At 55.9% G+C, this 14690-nt stretch overlaps 5 protein-coding genes across 5 annotated transcripts; 3 read left to right on the forward strand and 2 right to left on the reverse strand.

The window, feature by feature from the left end:
- Positions 1-797: 797 nt before the first annotated feature.
- Positions 798-4056, forward strand: BCV69DRAFT_295815 (hypothetical protein; the record flags this gene model as incomplete). The annotated part of the gene is made up of 2 exons (XM_025493935.1): positions 798-1613; positions 1690-4056. The coding sequence occupies 2 exons, from the start codon at positions 798-800 to the stop codon at positions 4054-4056; spliced, it is 3183 nt and encodes a 1060-aa protein (XP_025350639.1).
- Positions 4057-4328: 272 nt separating this feature from the next.
- On the forward strand, positions 4329-4852 carry BCV69DRAFT_295816 (hypothetical protein; the record flags this gene model as incomplete). The annotated part of the gene is made up of 2 exons (XM_025493936.1): positions 4329-4603; positions 4708-4852. The coding sequence occupies 2 exons, from the start codon at positions 4329-4331 to the stop codon at positions 4850-4852; spliced, it is 420 nt and encodes a 139-aa protein (XP_025350640.1).
- Positions 4853-5081: 229 nt separating this feature from the next.
- On the reverse strand, positions 5082-6556 carry BCV69DRAFT_279425 (hypothetical protein). The gene is made up of 3 exons (XM_025491249.1): positions 5591-6556; positions 5444-5499; positions 5082-5350 (listed from the first exon to the last, which is right to left on the reverse strand). Exons 1-3 carry the CDS (start codon positions 6356-6358, stop codon positions 5299-5301), a joined length of 876 nt encoding a protein of 291 aa, XP_025350641.1. The 5' UTR covers positions 6359-6556; the 3' UTR covers positions 5082-5298.
- Positions 6557-6725: 169 nt separating this feature from the next.
- BCV69DRAFT_291578 (hypothetical protein) lies at positions 6726-9545 on the reverse strand. The gene is made up of 3 exons (XM_025493756.1): positions 8735-9545; positions 8362-8661; positions 6726-8272 (listed from the first exon to the last, which is right to left on the reverse strand). Exons 1-3 carry the CDS (start codon positions 9447-9449, stop codon positions 6960-6962), a joined length of 2328 nt encoding a protein of 775 aa, XP_025350642.1. The 5' UTR covers positions 9450-9545; the 3' UTR covers positions 6726-6959.
- A 229-nt stretch (positions 9546-9774) lies between these two features.
- On the forward strand, positions 9775-14199 carry BCV69DRAFT_264609 (putative SKI2-antiviral protein and putative helicase). The gene is made up of 5 exons (XM_025490758.1): positions 9775-10055; positions 10159-12037; positions 12109-12348; positions 12425-13264; positions 13348-14199. Exons 1-5 carry the CDS (start codon positions 9853-9855, stop codon positions 14014-14016), a joined length of 3831 nt encoding a protein of 1276 aa, XP_025350643.1. The 5' UTR covers positions 9775-9852; the 3' UTR covers positions 14017-14199.
- The last annotated feature ends 491 nt before the right edge of the window (positions 14200-14690 follow it).

Below are 14690 nucleotides of genomic sequence, written 5' to 3' on the forward strand. Positions count from 1 at the left end.
CGCTTCGCCCGTTCTCTGTCAGGGCTTGACCCCCTGGCCTGCAAGGAGAAGCACAGTGGAACGAATTTGTTTGCACCGCTGCCCAGCCGAGGCGGACTTGCAAACCACGTGTCGGCGCACCGGCCTTCTGGCTCGCACTCAACTCACCCCCGCTGTGCATTGCTCTTGGAGATACGGCCGCAACAAGTAAGGTTCACGCAAGAGTACGGGTCCTGCGAATGGCACACGGCGCTCGGCCTTCAGTATGCGAACCTTTACCACACCCTTGCACCGGAGTCGGCTGGCTATGCCCCTTGAGCGTCGGACTGGTCGTCTCGGGCCCGCGTGCTGCTTCGCGACCGGAGGAGAACGTGTCGCGTTGGCGGATCATCGCCGGAGGAACGAAATACCTTCGGGTTCCATGGGCTAGGCAAAGGGCCGACGAATTCTGAGTTCTGGGAGATAGGGTAGAGAAGAAAGACCGCCGTGGGTTGGGCTACCTCACGCGGTCCTCAGAGAACTCACCAGCAACTGCCGATCGGCAGAAGTGCAGGGGACTTCTGAAGAGGAAGGCCAGAAGATCGTGGTCCCCAAGAGGCGACTCGGGTCGCACGGCAGTAGCAGCGCAATGCGACACCTCGTTAAAGCAACGATTGGTTCGGTAGGGGCTCGTCTTGCCCCGCAATCCACACCATATCCTGACCCCATTCCATTCGGCTGGCCCTACGAAAGTAGCGCGGATCATCCTTCGCCTGTGCCTCCGCGTCACGCGTAGCTCGACGCTGCAGCTCGTTCCTTGTTGATCAGTCGCGATCACGATGACCCCGATGCCCAACTTCTCTCGTCCACATGCGAACCAGCTGTCACAGAGCGTTGACAACAAGAATGACTACTTTGGCACGCACGTCGCCCAGCGAGATGGGCCTGCGTCTCCAGCTCGAGCATATATACCCGCGAGGCCACTTCGACCGGACGCACCTCAGACGCCGCCCGCTCGACCTCGACGACCACAGACACCACCGGCTCGTTTCCAAGGCCCTCACACACCATCAACTCGCCCTCAAGACCCTCAGACACCACTGAACCGGACATACGCTCCTTACACGCCAACGACCCTGAGGTATGGCCCCCCGACTCCAGCACCTAGCTCGTACACGCCAGCACAAAAGTCCAGTCCATACACACCACGGAGATCTCTTCCATACGTACCGAGACAATCATCCAGTCCTTATACACCAGGGCAATCGTCTAGTCCTGATACACCAGGAGACTCCTCAGGGCCTGACACACCAACACATCCGGCTGGTCCTGAAACGCCAACAAAATCTTCTGGTCCAGGCGTAGGCACCATGTGGGCACTCTCATACGGAGACCGGCGCGACGAGTCTTCCAACAGTCTCAATTCAAGCTTCTGCAGCAAGGGGAACCTGGCTACCTCCCAACGAGAGACGGCCCACGAGATTATGGCAGAGGCGCTATACCGCTTTGCTGACAAGGAGCGATTCTTCTCTGACGCTCCTGAAGTGTGGAACGGAGTCGCCCTGCGATTTGCAAAAGGAAGATATGTCTCTTGTCCCCAGGACGATGCACGTCTGCGGCCTTGGATCGCAGCGTTGGCGACGCTCAAAGTCACCGTAAGTGCTGTCTATGGCCATTGAATTGTCGCGGTGTTCGCTATAGCTCATTCTACCTCACCTTGCTCTCGACCAGGCGTCTGTAACGATAACATCCAATGTCATCAACGCCATTATCTCATCCCTCTCCGACGACGCTGAAGAGCTTGCTCTCTCTGCTGAAAACCGTATCCAAGTCGTCGAGACAATGGCACATTTGCACGACGCGAAAAAAGCTCAAGGTGCTGCTGTGGTCCGCAGTGAAGGCCGACTGATTGTTTGGGCAGACAAAGTAGAAGAGCTCATGGCGGCAGCCAAGGAAGTCGAGGCCAAGATGGTGCAGTATATCTGGCAAAGAGCTACTGCCCCTTCGCCCTTGCCGCCACAGGACGGGTTCAATGTCAGCATCTCCACTGTGCTTGAGTCCGATTGGAGCTCCCTGGGTCGGATAGAAGGCGTGCGCCTAGGCCCCGGAGGCGAGAAACTCGTCACCAGCAAAGTAAGCGACGAAAAGGGCATGGACGATCCTGAGGCTCTCGAGACGCATCAGGAGCGAAGCACGGTGATGATCGCGCCTGTTCTCCATGGTCTGGCCATCGCTATGGACTTGGTCATTTGCTCCCTCACCTTGCGTGCGCTTGCCAGCCAGACTGCGACCGACGGGACCTATCTCAGATGGAGCATTGCCGTCGTGGTGCCTGCCATCTTCGTCGTCGTCTTGTTCCTCTCGGACAGCATCCTGACAGGACTCTGCATGCTCGTCGGCCCTGTCAGACAGATGAACGTCAACACAAAATATTACTCTAGTGTGGCGCCCAAAAGGATGACCACCGCTCTACCTCACATCACCATTCAAATCCCAGTGTACAAGGAGCCACTCAAGACTGTACTCGCCCCCACTATCGAGTCAGTGAACAGAGCCATCCAAACGTACGAGCTTCAGGGGGGCACCGCCTCCATTCTAGTCTCTGAAGATGGCCTCCTTCTTGTCGACGATAAAGAGAGAAGCAAGAGACTCGAATTCTACGACCTTCACCACATTGCTTGGGTTGCTCGCCCCGGACATAACGTGGATGGTTTTGAAAGACGAGGCAGGTTCAAGAAAGCGTCCAATCTCAACTTTACTTGCTCTCTTTCTCTCGCCGTCGAGAGGCTCATGGCTGATAAACGCCCGAATACCTCCTTCTCGGACTGGTCACTAGCTAAGGAAAATGCACTCTACGAAGCATGTCTAGAGGAAGCATTGGCACAGGCACATCCACTGGCAGAAGCCTCGGGCAACATTCGGATCGGCGAACTGATCCTACTGATTGATTGCGACACTCGAGTTCCGCAAGACTGCTTTCTTGACGCTGCTTCAGAGATGTCGCAGTGCCCCGAAGTGGCAATTTTGCAGCACTGCTCTGGCGTCATGTTCGCAAGCGAGCGCAACAACTACTTTGAGCAGGGAATCGGCTTCTTTACGCGCAATGTAAACCTCTCCATCTCCTACTGCGTCGCAAACGGGGACACTGCTCCTTTCATGGGCCACAATGCTTTTCTCAGATGGTCTGCTCTGCAAGAGACCGCAGCTGCAGACCCTGACGATGGGGTGAAGAAGATTTGGGCCGAGTGGACAGTGTCTGAAGACTTCGAAATGTCGATGAGGCTCCTCATAGCAGGCTACATTACCCGCTGGGCCACGTACTCGAACAGTGCCTTCCTTGAGGGAGTCTCCCTTACCGCTCAAGACGAGCTCAATAGATGGCAAAAGTATGCGTTTGGGGTCTCAGAGCTCCTTTTCAATCCTATACACAAGTGGTTATACAAGGGTCCTTTCACACCCCTCTTCCGCAAATACATGTGGGTCAAGGAGATCCCAACTCATGCCAAATTCGCCAGCGCCTCGTACATGTTCTCCTACTATGGTATCGCTTGCGCCTTTCCCTTGACGGCAGGGCTGATCATCGTCCAGTCATGGTTTGCGCCCGTACTCGATCAAGCATTTATTCGGCCCTTTCAAGTATGGGTGAGCGTCATCATTGTCTTCTCCGGCTTGGGCAATCTATCATACATCGTTGCCAAGTATCGCGCCAGAACGCACGGGTTCTTCGAGAGCGTCAAAGAACACGTCACCTGGTTGTTCTTTATGCTGCTGTTCTTCAATGGCATCTCCTATCACGTGATGACGGCACTCCTGGCACACCTCTTCTCGTATAATATGACGTGGGGCTCCACTCTGAAGAGCCTCGAAGATTCTCACTTCTTTAGAGAGCTCCCTGCGATCTGCCGGCGCAATTGGGTGATGCTACTGTTGTGCACCATCATCATCGCTGGGTCGGGTGTACTCCTGAGTGACCTGTTGCCCATCGAGTGGCAGGCGCATGGAGGCTTCTTTGTCTTCTGGCCCCTCTTTGTCCTCTACCCGGGGCACATCCTCTATCATCTCCTCCTCAACCCACAGCTACTCCGCTTCTCCTTCTGAGGGGCTGTGGATCCCACTATCGTCACCTGGTCTTGCATCGTTATCTGTCACCGGTCTGAGCCCTCGCTATGTAGACTTAGTTGTAGATCTCGCCTCGCTCCGTGTCACCCGCTAGCAATGCCGTTCTTGCCTCGTATTGCTCCCGGGTCCTCTCGGCCGTAGGGCTTCCTTTCCGTCTCCACTTCCGCTACGCGTCTCCCTCTTTCCACTTCCTCTTGTACGATTAACCCCTTCTGACTGTCCTGCCATCTGACACCTCTTCTCCACTCTCGATGCCTCTCCTCCTCCCACCCCTGCCCAGCACCTCGGCAGATGTGAGCGACGAGGCGCTCTGCTCGTTGGAGCCCTCGACTCTCCTCCTCGAGGCGGAGCGACTGCAGAACAGCATCCTGAAGCTCGAGGAGAGCAATGCTGCTCTGCAGGAATTTGTACAAGGCGGGGCAGAAGGAGAAGTAGGAGAGGTAGCTAGAGCAGGGGAGGGAGAGAGACCGACAAAGGAGGAAGAGAAGATGTTTGAGGAGGTCAGGAGGGAGAATGAAGAGGTGATGTGAGTTGCTCTGCCTCTCTGAGCCGGAAAAGCTTACCGAGTCTCACTCCTACCTCTCGCGGCCTTCTCTGCCTCCTCTCTTACTACCGCTCGCTTCCTGACAGAGCCCGGCAGAATTCACTTCTCGCACGGATACAAGAACAGATCGAGGCTCAGGGAGGCGCAGAGCTGGCACGCAACAGCGATCCACACCTCGTCTTCGGTGCAGCTAGTGCTGGGCGCGATGGAACAGGCGAGACTCGTAGCTAGGTGCGGGGCGAGATAGAGAGATGGAAGAGACAGAAGAGGAGCAACGCTCAGCGGAGCAAACTAATTCGCTTTCTACGACAAGGGCGTCATGGGCGCCGTGGCTTCTGCCCGTTAAGGGCGATGCCTTGCAGCTCGAAGCACGGTGTCATGCTCACCGGCCGATGACCTCGTCACTTAGTGCATCACCTTCAGACGCCCTTTTCAGAGAGACCAGTCGAATCGCAAGAGACCGAAAGATCTTGACTCTCATCTATCTACAAAGTCGTACATTCTATTACCGGCCGGACGAGACTGATCAAGGAATGACAGGGCGGATGGTCTCCCTTCAGAGGGTATTAGCGCAAGCATGATCTGAAAAGCAATGAGTCTAGATGGTCATAGGTGTGGTACAAGAAGGTCTATCTGGCAGTCTGCGTCTATATCTTACTTGGTGTCTGCAGGAGAGCTCATGGGTCGCTCGGATTGTCGGGGTCGCTGACCTTTCTGCGGGCAAGGACACTGGGAACAAGAAAGCAAAGGAAGCGAGAGGAGAGGGAGCTCCGGTCAGCAATTCCTTTGCGCCAAAAGCGGCTAGCACTCCTGTCAACTCACTGAAAATGTGATAGTCCTGGGACAGTCCTGAGATGAGGTGGGTTGCAGAACCAGGCCTGGAAGGGAAGAAGCGGGAGATGCATCTGAATCAGTCTCCAGCTGTAACGAAGATCCTTGCTCCTGCTTCTCCCCTTAGCGGCTACTCACCGTCTCCCACTGATCTTCTGGCCACTTTGCTTCTACATAGGCATTGACTTCTCTCCCAGCCCAAGCCTGTGCCCTCATAGCCAGCGATTCGATCGTCTCATGATGGATATCATCCTCCTCTTCCTCCTTGTGTCCATTCTGTCTCTCCGCTGGCGGATGTGTATCCCTCGTCTTGACCTCCTTTTTACTCTGAAGAGCCTTGATCGTCTCTTGTCCCACTACTCTGCTAGGCGCGCCAGTACGTCCCCGAACTCCATCGTGGCATACAGCATCGTAGATTGCCTTCCGCTGATCCTCTTCAAAAGGCGTATCCTCCGTCTGAAAAAGCCCCTCGTGGAGCATGGGGGAGATGGACCAGACGACAAAGTGTCCACAATCCTCTGGCACGGCATACGGCCAGTCATTCGGAATACACTTTGCTCTATGTCGTTGTGGAGAATCATTCACCCATTCACCCCTAAAGTACTCCTGTCCAGGAACTTCCTTTTCCTTGCCATCTGGTTTCCCCCACCCTAAACGTACTTGACGAATATACTCCTCCAGTCCACCATAAGCTTCCTTGATCGGTCCACTCCAGGCACCATACTCTTCTTCGGTACTAGCATGACGTTTGAGATCAGCCATGTTCCCACGTTCAATGACTTCTACCAGCTCAGACCAGCTCTGCTCTGCTTCACCCACAGTGGGACGATGGTAGGCGCCGATGCGGAGGGGACCGGTGCCTTCGGGTGGGCCCGGGGGGTCTTCGTGGGCGGTAGTGCGGGTCATGGTGGATAGGAGGAGGAGGAGGAGGAGGTGAGAACGGGAAGAGAGTGTGGTAGGACTCGCTTACTTGCTCTCTCGGTCCTGTACCAGTCCGCAAGCTTGGTGCTGTCTAGTCTACCTCTGAGTAAGCCTATAAGCCCAAGTCTAGTCTATTGCCAGACGTCTAGAAGAATGCACCAACAAGCCCCGCATGGGAATCACGGCAACGGCAGACGATCGATGCACGCCACGCCCACGGCCACGGCCACGCTTGTCTGAGCGAGATGCGTTCTCTTTCCCTCCACATTTCTTCCGCATCCGCACAGACTAGGCGACCCCCGCATTGTACTCTAGACTAGAAACACAAGTAAACGGTCACAATAGAAGCGATGCCGATGCAAAATTCAAGCAGTGGACTGAAAAGACAGCACATGATGTGGTCGTGTGGTAGATGGCTCGATGTATATGTGTGGATAGAGTGGAGGTACATCGTCGCCAGGGGTATGCGAAGTAGACAGTGTATGCGTACGAGTAGACAGACAGACAGACGGACAATCAGGGAACAAAACGATACAAGCTAGCACTCAGCAGCAGAATGATCAAGATGAGCCTCCAGTGGTGGGTTTCACCTCTTCTTTGGGCTTCCTCCAATTCCCAATCCCATTCCCAAGCGCTGGAACATCCGCGCCAGCTGGGCCTTCTGCTCCACCGGCACGTCCTCCTCTCGAATATCCTCAATGGGCACCACTTCTCCGCGTGCATTGATAAGGGAAAGACGCTGCTTCCCTCCCCTGCCCGAGGCCGAAGAAGACGCACCCTTGGATGACGCAGCAGCAGTACCGCCAGAAGGAGCAGCAGCAGCAGCAGCAGTAGTGGAATTCTTGCTCGACGAGACAGGCTTCATGAGCGAAGCACCGCCGCGAGAGATTGGCGCAGCCTTGGAGGGCGAGGAAGACCTGAATCCACCGCCCGATCTGGCAGAGTAAGAAGAAGAAGAGGAAGCAGGTGCAGGCGAAGAAGGTGGTCTAGAGCTCATACCCCCATTGGAAGACCCACTGCCGCCCCCGCCTCCAGCACCAAACTTGGCCATGAGTCGCGAAGCAGAGCTCTTGTGCTGCAGCGTTGCGCTCCTCCCAGCCGCTTCGCGACGCTTCTGCTCCTCTTGGGCGATGATTTCCCTCATGTAGGCTTCTTCGTCGGGCAGCTCGTTGCTCTCATCTGCTAAGCCGAGACCCATGCCAAGCGAGGAAGAAAAGTGGGCTCCTACTCGTGAGGATGGGCGGAGCGGACTGCTGCTTTGGAGAGCAGCAGAGGAATCGTCGTCGAAGCGGGGTTGGAGGCTGCTGGTAGCTCCCAGTGACGAACCAAACGGAGCAGAGCGTTGTGGAGCAGGAGAGGAGGGCAGAGCTCGGGAAGAAGATGGCTCGCCTTGCTTGGGTAGGATGCTGGCTAGGACATTCGCAGCTTGCAAATTCTTTGCGCTCTCATTAGCGCCGCTCTTGCCATCTGTCGACTTGCTGATGGGCGGCAGGGCAGGAGCAGCATCGGCAGCTGCTGCATCCTCGTCCTGATCAGCATAGTCTGCTCCAGGTCTGGGGAGGTAGCGCAGTCTACCATCTGGGCCGATGAAGCCCGTAATGGGACTGCCATTCAAGCTGTACATCTGGATCTGTTCACCAATCTTGGCCAATCGCGAAGCACGTCCAGCTGCAGCGGGAGCGCGAGCAGGCGTCTTCGTAGCAGCGGATGGCGCTGGCATGGTACGTGTAGCGGGATTGAGGCGAGGTGAGAAGGTAGCAGAGGAGGGAGCTGGGGGGCCGCTGCTTGCGAGTGGACGACTGGAGGATGGACCTGCCTTCTTTTCTGCTGCTCGATTCGAAGGTTGGCGCGTCGCTGACGAGGGCTTGGCCGGTGAGCTGATTGCTGCATTGCGCCGAGCTGACAGAGCGGCAAAGGGAGGTCAAAGGTCCGATATGCGTCAGCCAAAACCCTGTCTACATACTCAGTCACTTCGAGCCGCTACTCACCAGTCTTGCCTCGCTTGCCCTTGTCCTTGTTCCCATCCTCTTCACCTTGCTCCTTCGCCCTAGGCCGCTTCCGCTTCATCTCCTCCCACCCATCCGCATCATCCACCTGGCTACCCGCCAATGTGTCCACGCCTCCGCCGACGACCTTCTTGACGTCCGACTCGTGAAGCTCGAGGAAGTCGGTGAGAGTGAGGGATCGAGCGGCCATTGGCAACCGTGAGAGGAGGATGGACATTTGAGATCGAGCCGATTCGAGGGTGACGGTGAGGTGGTTCCGCAAACGATCCAGACGGTTGGCAGCTGTATTAGTGGACAGAGATTGTCAAGTCAGCTGCCACCTCTCCTTGCACGCGATCGTGGCACGTAGACTCACCATCCAAATCGTATCCATGCAGAAAGTGTTGTATCTGCTCCTCTGGCATGCTCACCCCCTCAGCAGACCGCGGTGTCGTCTCTACCTCTTCGACCTCTGTATCAACCTCCTGCACATCTTCCTCTTCATCACTCGAATCGACCAATGCTGCTGGTTTCCTCGCTTTTGACGAGGCCGCGAGCGCCTTGACGCGTGGGTGGGCAGCGGTGTTGTTTGGTTTCCTGCCCACGCGGACCGCCTTGGTCTTTGGCTGCCGCGAGGATCGCTTCGAGGCAGTGACATCCTCTGTATCGTCCCCCTCGTCAGAGTGGTCATGAGTAGACTGTGTGTTGACTCCTCTGGCTGTACCGAAGACCGCCTTGCCCTTTGCAGTTGCGGCTCCTCCTCCCACCCTGTTGGTCTTGACTGTCGGCGCCTCGACGATCTTGACTGGGGAGCGGAGACCGAGCTCATCCTCCTCATCGTCGTCCATCAAGATGGGGCCCGTGATGCTCTGACTGCCATCGTGCCGTGTCCTGTTGTCATCACGTCCGATATCATCTGCATCGCTTTGCGCGCTCTCATCATCATCGTCGTCGTCCTGGAGGAATGCCTTCGCGTGGGTCGTGGTTGGCTGTTTGCGAGGTCGACCTCGAGGTGCACTGGTGGATGCCTTTGCACGCGATGATGAGGCCACGGCTGTGCGAGATCGCCCTGTGGCCGCTCGAGGCGGCATGGTGGTGAGATGGGGATGAGGGAAAGAGGGGGAGATGAGGAGACGATGATGGTGATGGTATCGGTGATGGTGATGGAATGATGGGTCGTGGCTTCCGGCAGCGTCTTGGTTCCAAAAGGAGGAACGGAAGCGCGCCATCCGCACACAACACACACACACGCACGCACACGCCCCCGCGTCGTGGTGGATCAGCTGACGGACACACACACGCACACACACGCAACTCGGAACGGAACCACGACCATCATGCGCCTCGGCTCAACTTGCGCCGCTCCACTCCCGCTCGACGCTTGGCTTCTTCCTTTCCGATGGCTGATGCTCGTCGTTGCTTCCCTCGTCGTACCTCTGTTCACTCCTCGTCATCCTTTCTTCTTCTCAGTGACGTCTGCCACGCCAGGCGCTCATGGCTTCCTCCTCTTCCTCTTCCAAGCCTCACCATGATCGCCTCGCCCGGTTGCAGGCTCAACTCAAAGAGCTCAGGCTGGCTCCCTCGAGCGAGCTGGTGGGCAGCAGGTATAGCCGCAATGAGATCAAGGAGATGCTACAGAAGAGATTCACCGCCACGCACAATCGGATAGAACAGCCTGGGCTTGATGAGCTGCAAGTGTGAGTAGACCAACCAAGTCCCTCAGAAGGGAACATCCTCGCACTCCTCGCACGCCTTCTGGCTCACCTACGCCGCCTCGCCTGACCTCACCTTACCTCGCAGTCATTGGCGTCGCACTCCGGACCTCAAGTCGCTGCTACCATCCGACCCCCTTCCGCAAACAACATCGCTACGCTTTATCCGTGCTGGTCTAGATGGTCACATCATTGGCTCACAGGAGGTGGTCACCCATCAGCCCGCCTCGTCCTCTGCTGTAGCCAGGAAGACGCAGCTCGAGCTACGTAAGCTCGCAGCTACACAGCGCAAGGGCATGAGCTTTGTACGTGGGCGCAGTGGAGGGACCATGTTCATGCCCGGTGGTCTGGACGATGATGATCTCGCTCTAGAGCCAGAAGGCGAGGTCGATGGAGTGGAAGCTGAGGTGAAGCAGGTCGAGGCAGCCATCAAGGATTGGGGCAGGGGGTTGCGCACCATCCCTCCAGGCTTCGAACGCGGCTTCAGGGCTCCTGGTCAAGGCGAAGAGGACGAAGAGGATGAGGCAGATCTCATGGACGATGATGCTTCCAAGGGCCTAGTTGCCGCGCCCGTGTACCAGCCATCCCTCAAGCAGCCCGCATCCCTCAAGGTGTCTGGAGCGCCTGAGCCGCCATCAAGCAATGAAGCCACCAACGAGCTCGATGAGCTCCTGCCCACGGATAAGCCGCATACAGGCGCAGAAGCATCCTCGTCTCGCTCCAAGGGCCGGCAAGACATTGAAAAGAGGGAGTGGGCGCACGTAGTAGACTCTTCAAAGCGTTTGGCAAATTTCGATCAACTCATTCCTCACCCAGCACACAAGTTCCCTTTTACATTAGACCCTTTCCAGCAAGAAGCTGTATACCATCTAGAGCAAGGAGACAGCGTATTCGTCGCTGCTCATACATCGGCGGGAAAGACAGTCGTTGCAGAGTACGCCATTGCTCTTGCACAGAAGCACATGACCCGCTGCATCTATACCTCACCCATCAAAGCACTCAGCAACCAAAAGTACAGAGACTTCAAGACCACGTTTGGCGCTGAGAACGTCGGCATTCTGACTGGAGATGTGCAGATCAATCCAGAGGCGCCATGTCTGATCATGACGACGGAGATTCTGCGAAGTATGCTCTACAGAGGAGCGGACCTGATCCGTGACGTCGAGTTTGTCATCTTTGACGAGGTGCACTACGTCAATGACCAAGAAAGAGGAGTGGTTTGGGAAGAAGTCATCATCCTCTGTCCCCAACATATCAGCTTGATCCTGCTCAGTGCGACAGTCCCCAATACCCGAGAATTTGCCGACTGGGTAGGAAGGACAAAGAAGAAGGACATCTACGTCATCTCTACATCGAAGCGTCCAGTCCCTCTTGAGCACTTCTTGTATGCCAACAGGGACATCTTCAAGGTCGTCGACGCCTCTTCGAGATTCCTTGAGTCCGGCATCAAGGAGGCTGGTGATGCACTCAAGCGTAAGCAAGACAAGGAGAGGGAAGCTGCAGGGATCGCCCAGCCTGTGCGGCAAGGCGCCAGGGGCGGTAGCGCAGGAGGATCCAACGCCCGTGGTGGCAGAGGTGGCGGAGGAGTGCAGCGAGGCGGGTTGGTCGCCCGTGGTGGGACACCAGCTCAGAGAGGACGTGGTGGGGCAGCAAGTATGGCCCGTACCATGGGAGGCGACACAAAGAATCTCTATGTCCACCTCACAGGTCTACTCAAGAAGAAAGACCTCCTACCCGTCGTGATCTTCGTCTTCTCCAAGAGGCGATGCGAAGAGTATGCTTCTAGTATACCTAATACGGACCTGTGCACTGCCAAGGAGAAGAGCGAGGTGCACATCGTCATTGAGAGGAGCTTGATGCGGCTGAAGGGCAGTGACAGACAGCTGCCGCAGATTCAGCGTATGAGGGAGTTGCTGGGTAGAGGTGTCGCTGTTCACCATGGTGGCCTGCTGCCAATTGTCAAGGAAGTGAGTCTCGCCCGAGTAGTCTGAGAATTCGATGGCTGCGCATGCTGACATGCGATTTTCTCCCCGTGCAGATCGTCGAGCTCCTCTTCCAGCGAGGTCTAGTCAAGGTTCTCTTCGCTACCGAGACCTTTGCCATGGGTGTCAACATGCCCGCGCGATCCGTCGTCTTCTCTGGCATCAGGAAACACGATGGACATTCCTTTAGAGAGCTTCTGGCGGGTGAATACACGCAGATGAGTGGTCGTGCTGGAAGGAGAGGCTTGGATAAGACTGGAGTAGTTATCATCAATGCTGCTGAGGAGCTGCCAGAGGTGAGTGCACGCAAGCTTTGAGTATGCTTCACTCGCCGCTAATGCTGACAATCCTCCTCTCTTTTTTCTGTTGCAGACCGCCATTCTACACAAAATGCTCCTTGGTCAACCGACGAAGCTGCAGTCCCAATTCAGACTGACCTACAATATGATCCTCAATCTGCTGCGAGTCGAGACGCTCAAAGTCGAGGAGATGATCAAGCGCTCCTTTTCCGAGAATGCATCACAGCGACTTCTCCCCGATCAGCAGAAAAAGGTTGAAGAGAGGAAGAAGAAGCTGGAGAGGCTCCCGCGTGTCCAGCCTCCCGAGCGCGAAGAGGAGCTGCGTCGCTATCATGACGCGGCCAGAGCTGTAGGCGTGGCTTTCCACGGTGTGCTCGAGCTGGCCCTGGAGCAGCAACAGGGCAGTAAGATTTTTGCACCTGGGCGAGTGGTGCTGCTCCGCGATGCGCACTTCAACAACAATCCAGCCGTGCTGGTCAAGCAAGTCGCAAGTCGAATCTTTCTCGTCCTAGCGGCTGTCTCACCTCGACGCAAAAAGGGAGAGTACGACCTTGAAGACGATTCTCAGGTTGCACCTCGGTGGCCCCCTGTCATGTCCACCGAAGGTGAGGAAGAATTGGTGTACGACCTGCGAGAAGTGCCACTGCAAAGCCTTTCCCTGGTGACGAAGCACACGCTCAAGATTGACCAGTCGATGATCATGGCGCATCGTATCTCTGCAATGAACAAGACCGTCGAGGCAATGCAGGGCACGATAGTCGAGTTGCGCGCCGCGGGAGAACGGGCGGCTAGCAGTCAGGAGGTGGAGTGGTCCAAACTGAGGAGGCTTGACTTCCAAGAGTCGCTCAAGAGTCGAGATGACAGAGCAAGGACTGTGGCTCCCATTGAGGAAGGGGAGAACTTTGCAAAAGAGGTGAGTCTTTTGAGTATTGACAGCTGCCAACAACGCTGCCGACGTTTGGCTGATCACGTTACCGCTCTTCTCACCTCCGCCAGTATCGGATCACTCACGCTCGAAAAGGCCTAGAGCGCGAAATTGCTCGCATCGAGCACTCCATGTCCAACCAAAATCTTGAGCTCCTCCCAGACTACGAGCAGCGCGTCGAGGTCCTCAAGACACTCCGGTTCATCGACCCCCTCACCGAATCTGTCCTTCTCAAAGGTCGCGTCGCCTGCGAAATCAACTCTGCCGATGAGCTAGTCCTCACAGAACTCATACTCGACAACGTCTTCGCTACGTACACCCCAGCGGAAATCGTCGCGCTGCTAAGCGTCTTTGTCTTCCAGGAGAAATCAGACAGTGAGCCTGTGCTGACTGAGCGGCTGCAGGAGGGACTAGCTACCATCCTCAGTACTTCAGAGCGGGTATCTCAGGTGCAAGCAGAGCATCAGTTGAACTACAATGACTACTCCACCTCTCTCAAGATTGGACTGGTAGAAGTGGTGCACCGCTGGGCCGAGGGGACTTCCTTTGAGGAGATTACCCAACTGACAGACGTCGCGGAAGGGACTATTGTGAGAGTTATGACAAGGTTGGATCAGACTTGTTTGGAGGTCAGGGATGCGGCGAGGGTTATTGGAGATGGGCAATTGAAGGAAAAGATGGAAGAGGCACAGGTGATGATTAGGAGAGATATTCTTGCTGCGCCCAGCTTGTACTTTTGAGGTGAGGTGAGGTGGAGGGGCAAAGTCAAGCGCAGCTTAGAGCACAGTCCAAAGGCCCTGTATATGTTAGACGCTCCACAGATGCGTTCATTGTGTCCGGCAATAGGTTGGCACTGGAACACAGAGATTCTCGTCGAGCAAAAGACGATATAAAACGCATTGATAAATGAACCGGATGTTGCCTTGAGCCATTGCATCAATCGCAACCGAAGCGAAGCAAAGCTAGAGTGAAGTCGGATTGCTGCTGCCACCAGGCAGTCGAGTGCAGAGTGCACCTGCAACTCGCATCTCGCATCTCGCAATGGGCAAGGCTTCATCGGCTTGCTATCTGCTATCTGCTGTCTTGAGGAGGCAGAACAAGGGAGGAGCGAGTACAACAGCAATGCTCTTCCTTCTTGCTCGCATTGCGGTATTGCCCTGTGCTCTCACTGTTGCACGCTACACCCTACACGCTGCACGCTGAAGGCTGAAGGCGCAAGGCTGTGCGCCATAGCTCCTCCTCCTCTCCTTGCTGAGCGCAACGCGCCTGAATTCCCAAGGTATTAAACCGTGAATTGATTTTCGAGGGGTGCAGTTCTGCCTAAACTAAACTATTCGACTTGACTCGACAGAGATTGAGACGGAGACGGAGACTGAGTGTCATCCCGCCAACCAAGTCGACCCTCTCGCTCTCT

The sequence above is a fragment of the Pseudomicrostroma glucosiphilum genome, assembly GCF_003144135.1.
Source record: "Pseudomicrostroma glucosiphilum strain MCA 4718 unplaced genomic scaffold BCV69scaffold_1, whole genome shotgun sequence".
Lineage (NCBI taxonomy): Eukaryota > Fungi > Basidiomycota > Exobasidiomycetes > Microstromatales > Microstromataceae > Microstroma > Microstroma glucosiphilum.

What these genes read in the sequence shown, in the direction of transcription:
- BCV69DRAFT_279425 (XM_025491249.1), bottom strand. Translation starts at nt 6,358, where the DNA reads ATGACCCGCACTACCGCCCACGAAGACCCCCCGGGCCCACCCGAAGGC. An exon ending in CAGAAGATCAGTGGGAGACG is followed by an intron (nt 5,500 to 5,590) that starts GTGAGTAGCCGC and finishes CTTCCCTTCCAG; the next exon opens with GCCTGGTTCTGCAACCCACC. An exon ending in CCAGGACTATCACATTTTCA is followed by an intron (nt 5,351 to 5,443) that starts GTGAGTTGACAG and finishes TCTTGTTCCCAG; the next exon opens with TGTCCTTGCCCGCAGAAAGG.
- BCV69DRAFT_291578 (XM_025493756.1), bottom strand. Translation starts at nt 9,449, where the DNA reads ATGCCGCCTCGAGCGGCCACAGGGCGATCTCGCACAGCCGTGGCCTCA. An exon ending in GCATGGATACGATTTGGATG is followed by an intron (nt 8,662 to 8,734) that starts GTGAGTCTACGT and finishes CCACTAATACAG; the next exon opens with CTGCCAACCGTCTGGATCGT. An exon ending in GGGCAAGCGAGGCAAGACTG is followed by an intron (nt 8,273 to 8,361) that starts GTGAGTAGCGGC and finishes CCGCTCTGTCAG; the next exon opens with CTCGGCGCAATGCAGCAATC.
- BCV69DRAFT_264609 (XM_025490758.1), top strand. Translation starts at nt 9,853, where the DNA reads ATGGCTTCCTCCTCTTCCTCTTCCAAGCCTCACCATGATCGCCTCGCC. An exon ending in CTGCTGAGGAGCTGCCAGAG is followed by an intron (nt 12,349 to 12,424) that starts GTGAGTGCACGC and finishes TTTCTGTTGCAG; the next exon opens with ACCGCCATTCTACACAAAAT. An exon ending in GGGAGAACTTTGCAAAAGAG is followed by an intron (nt 13,265 to 13,347) that starts GTGAGTCTTTTG and finishes CACCTCCGCCAG; the next exon opens with TATCGGATCACTCACGCTCG.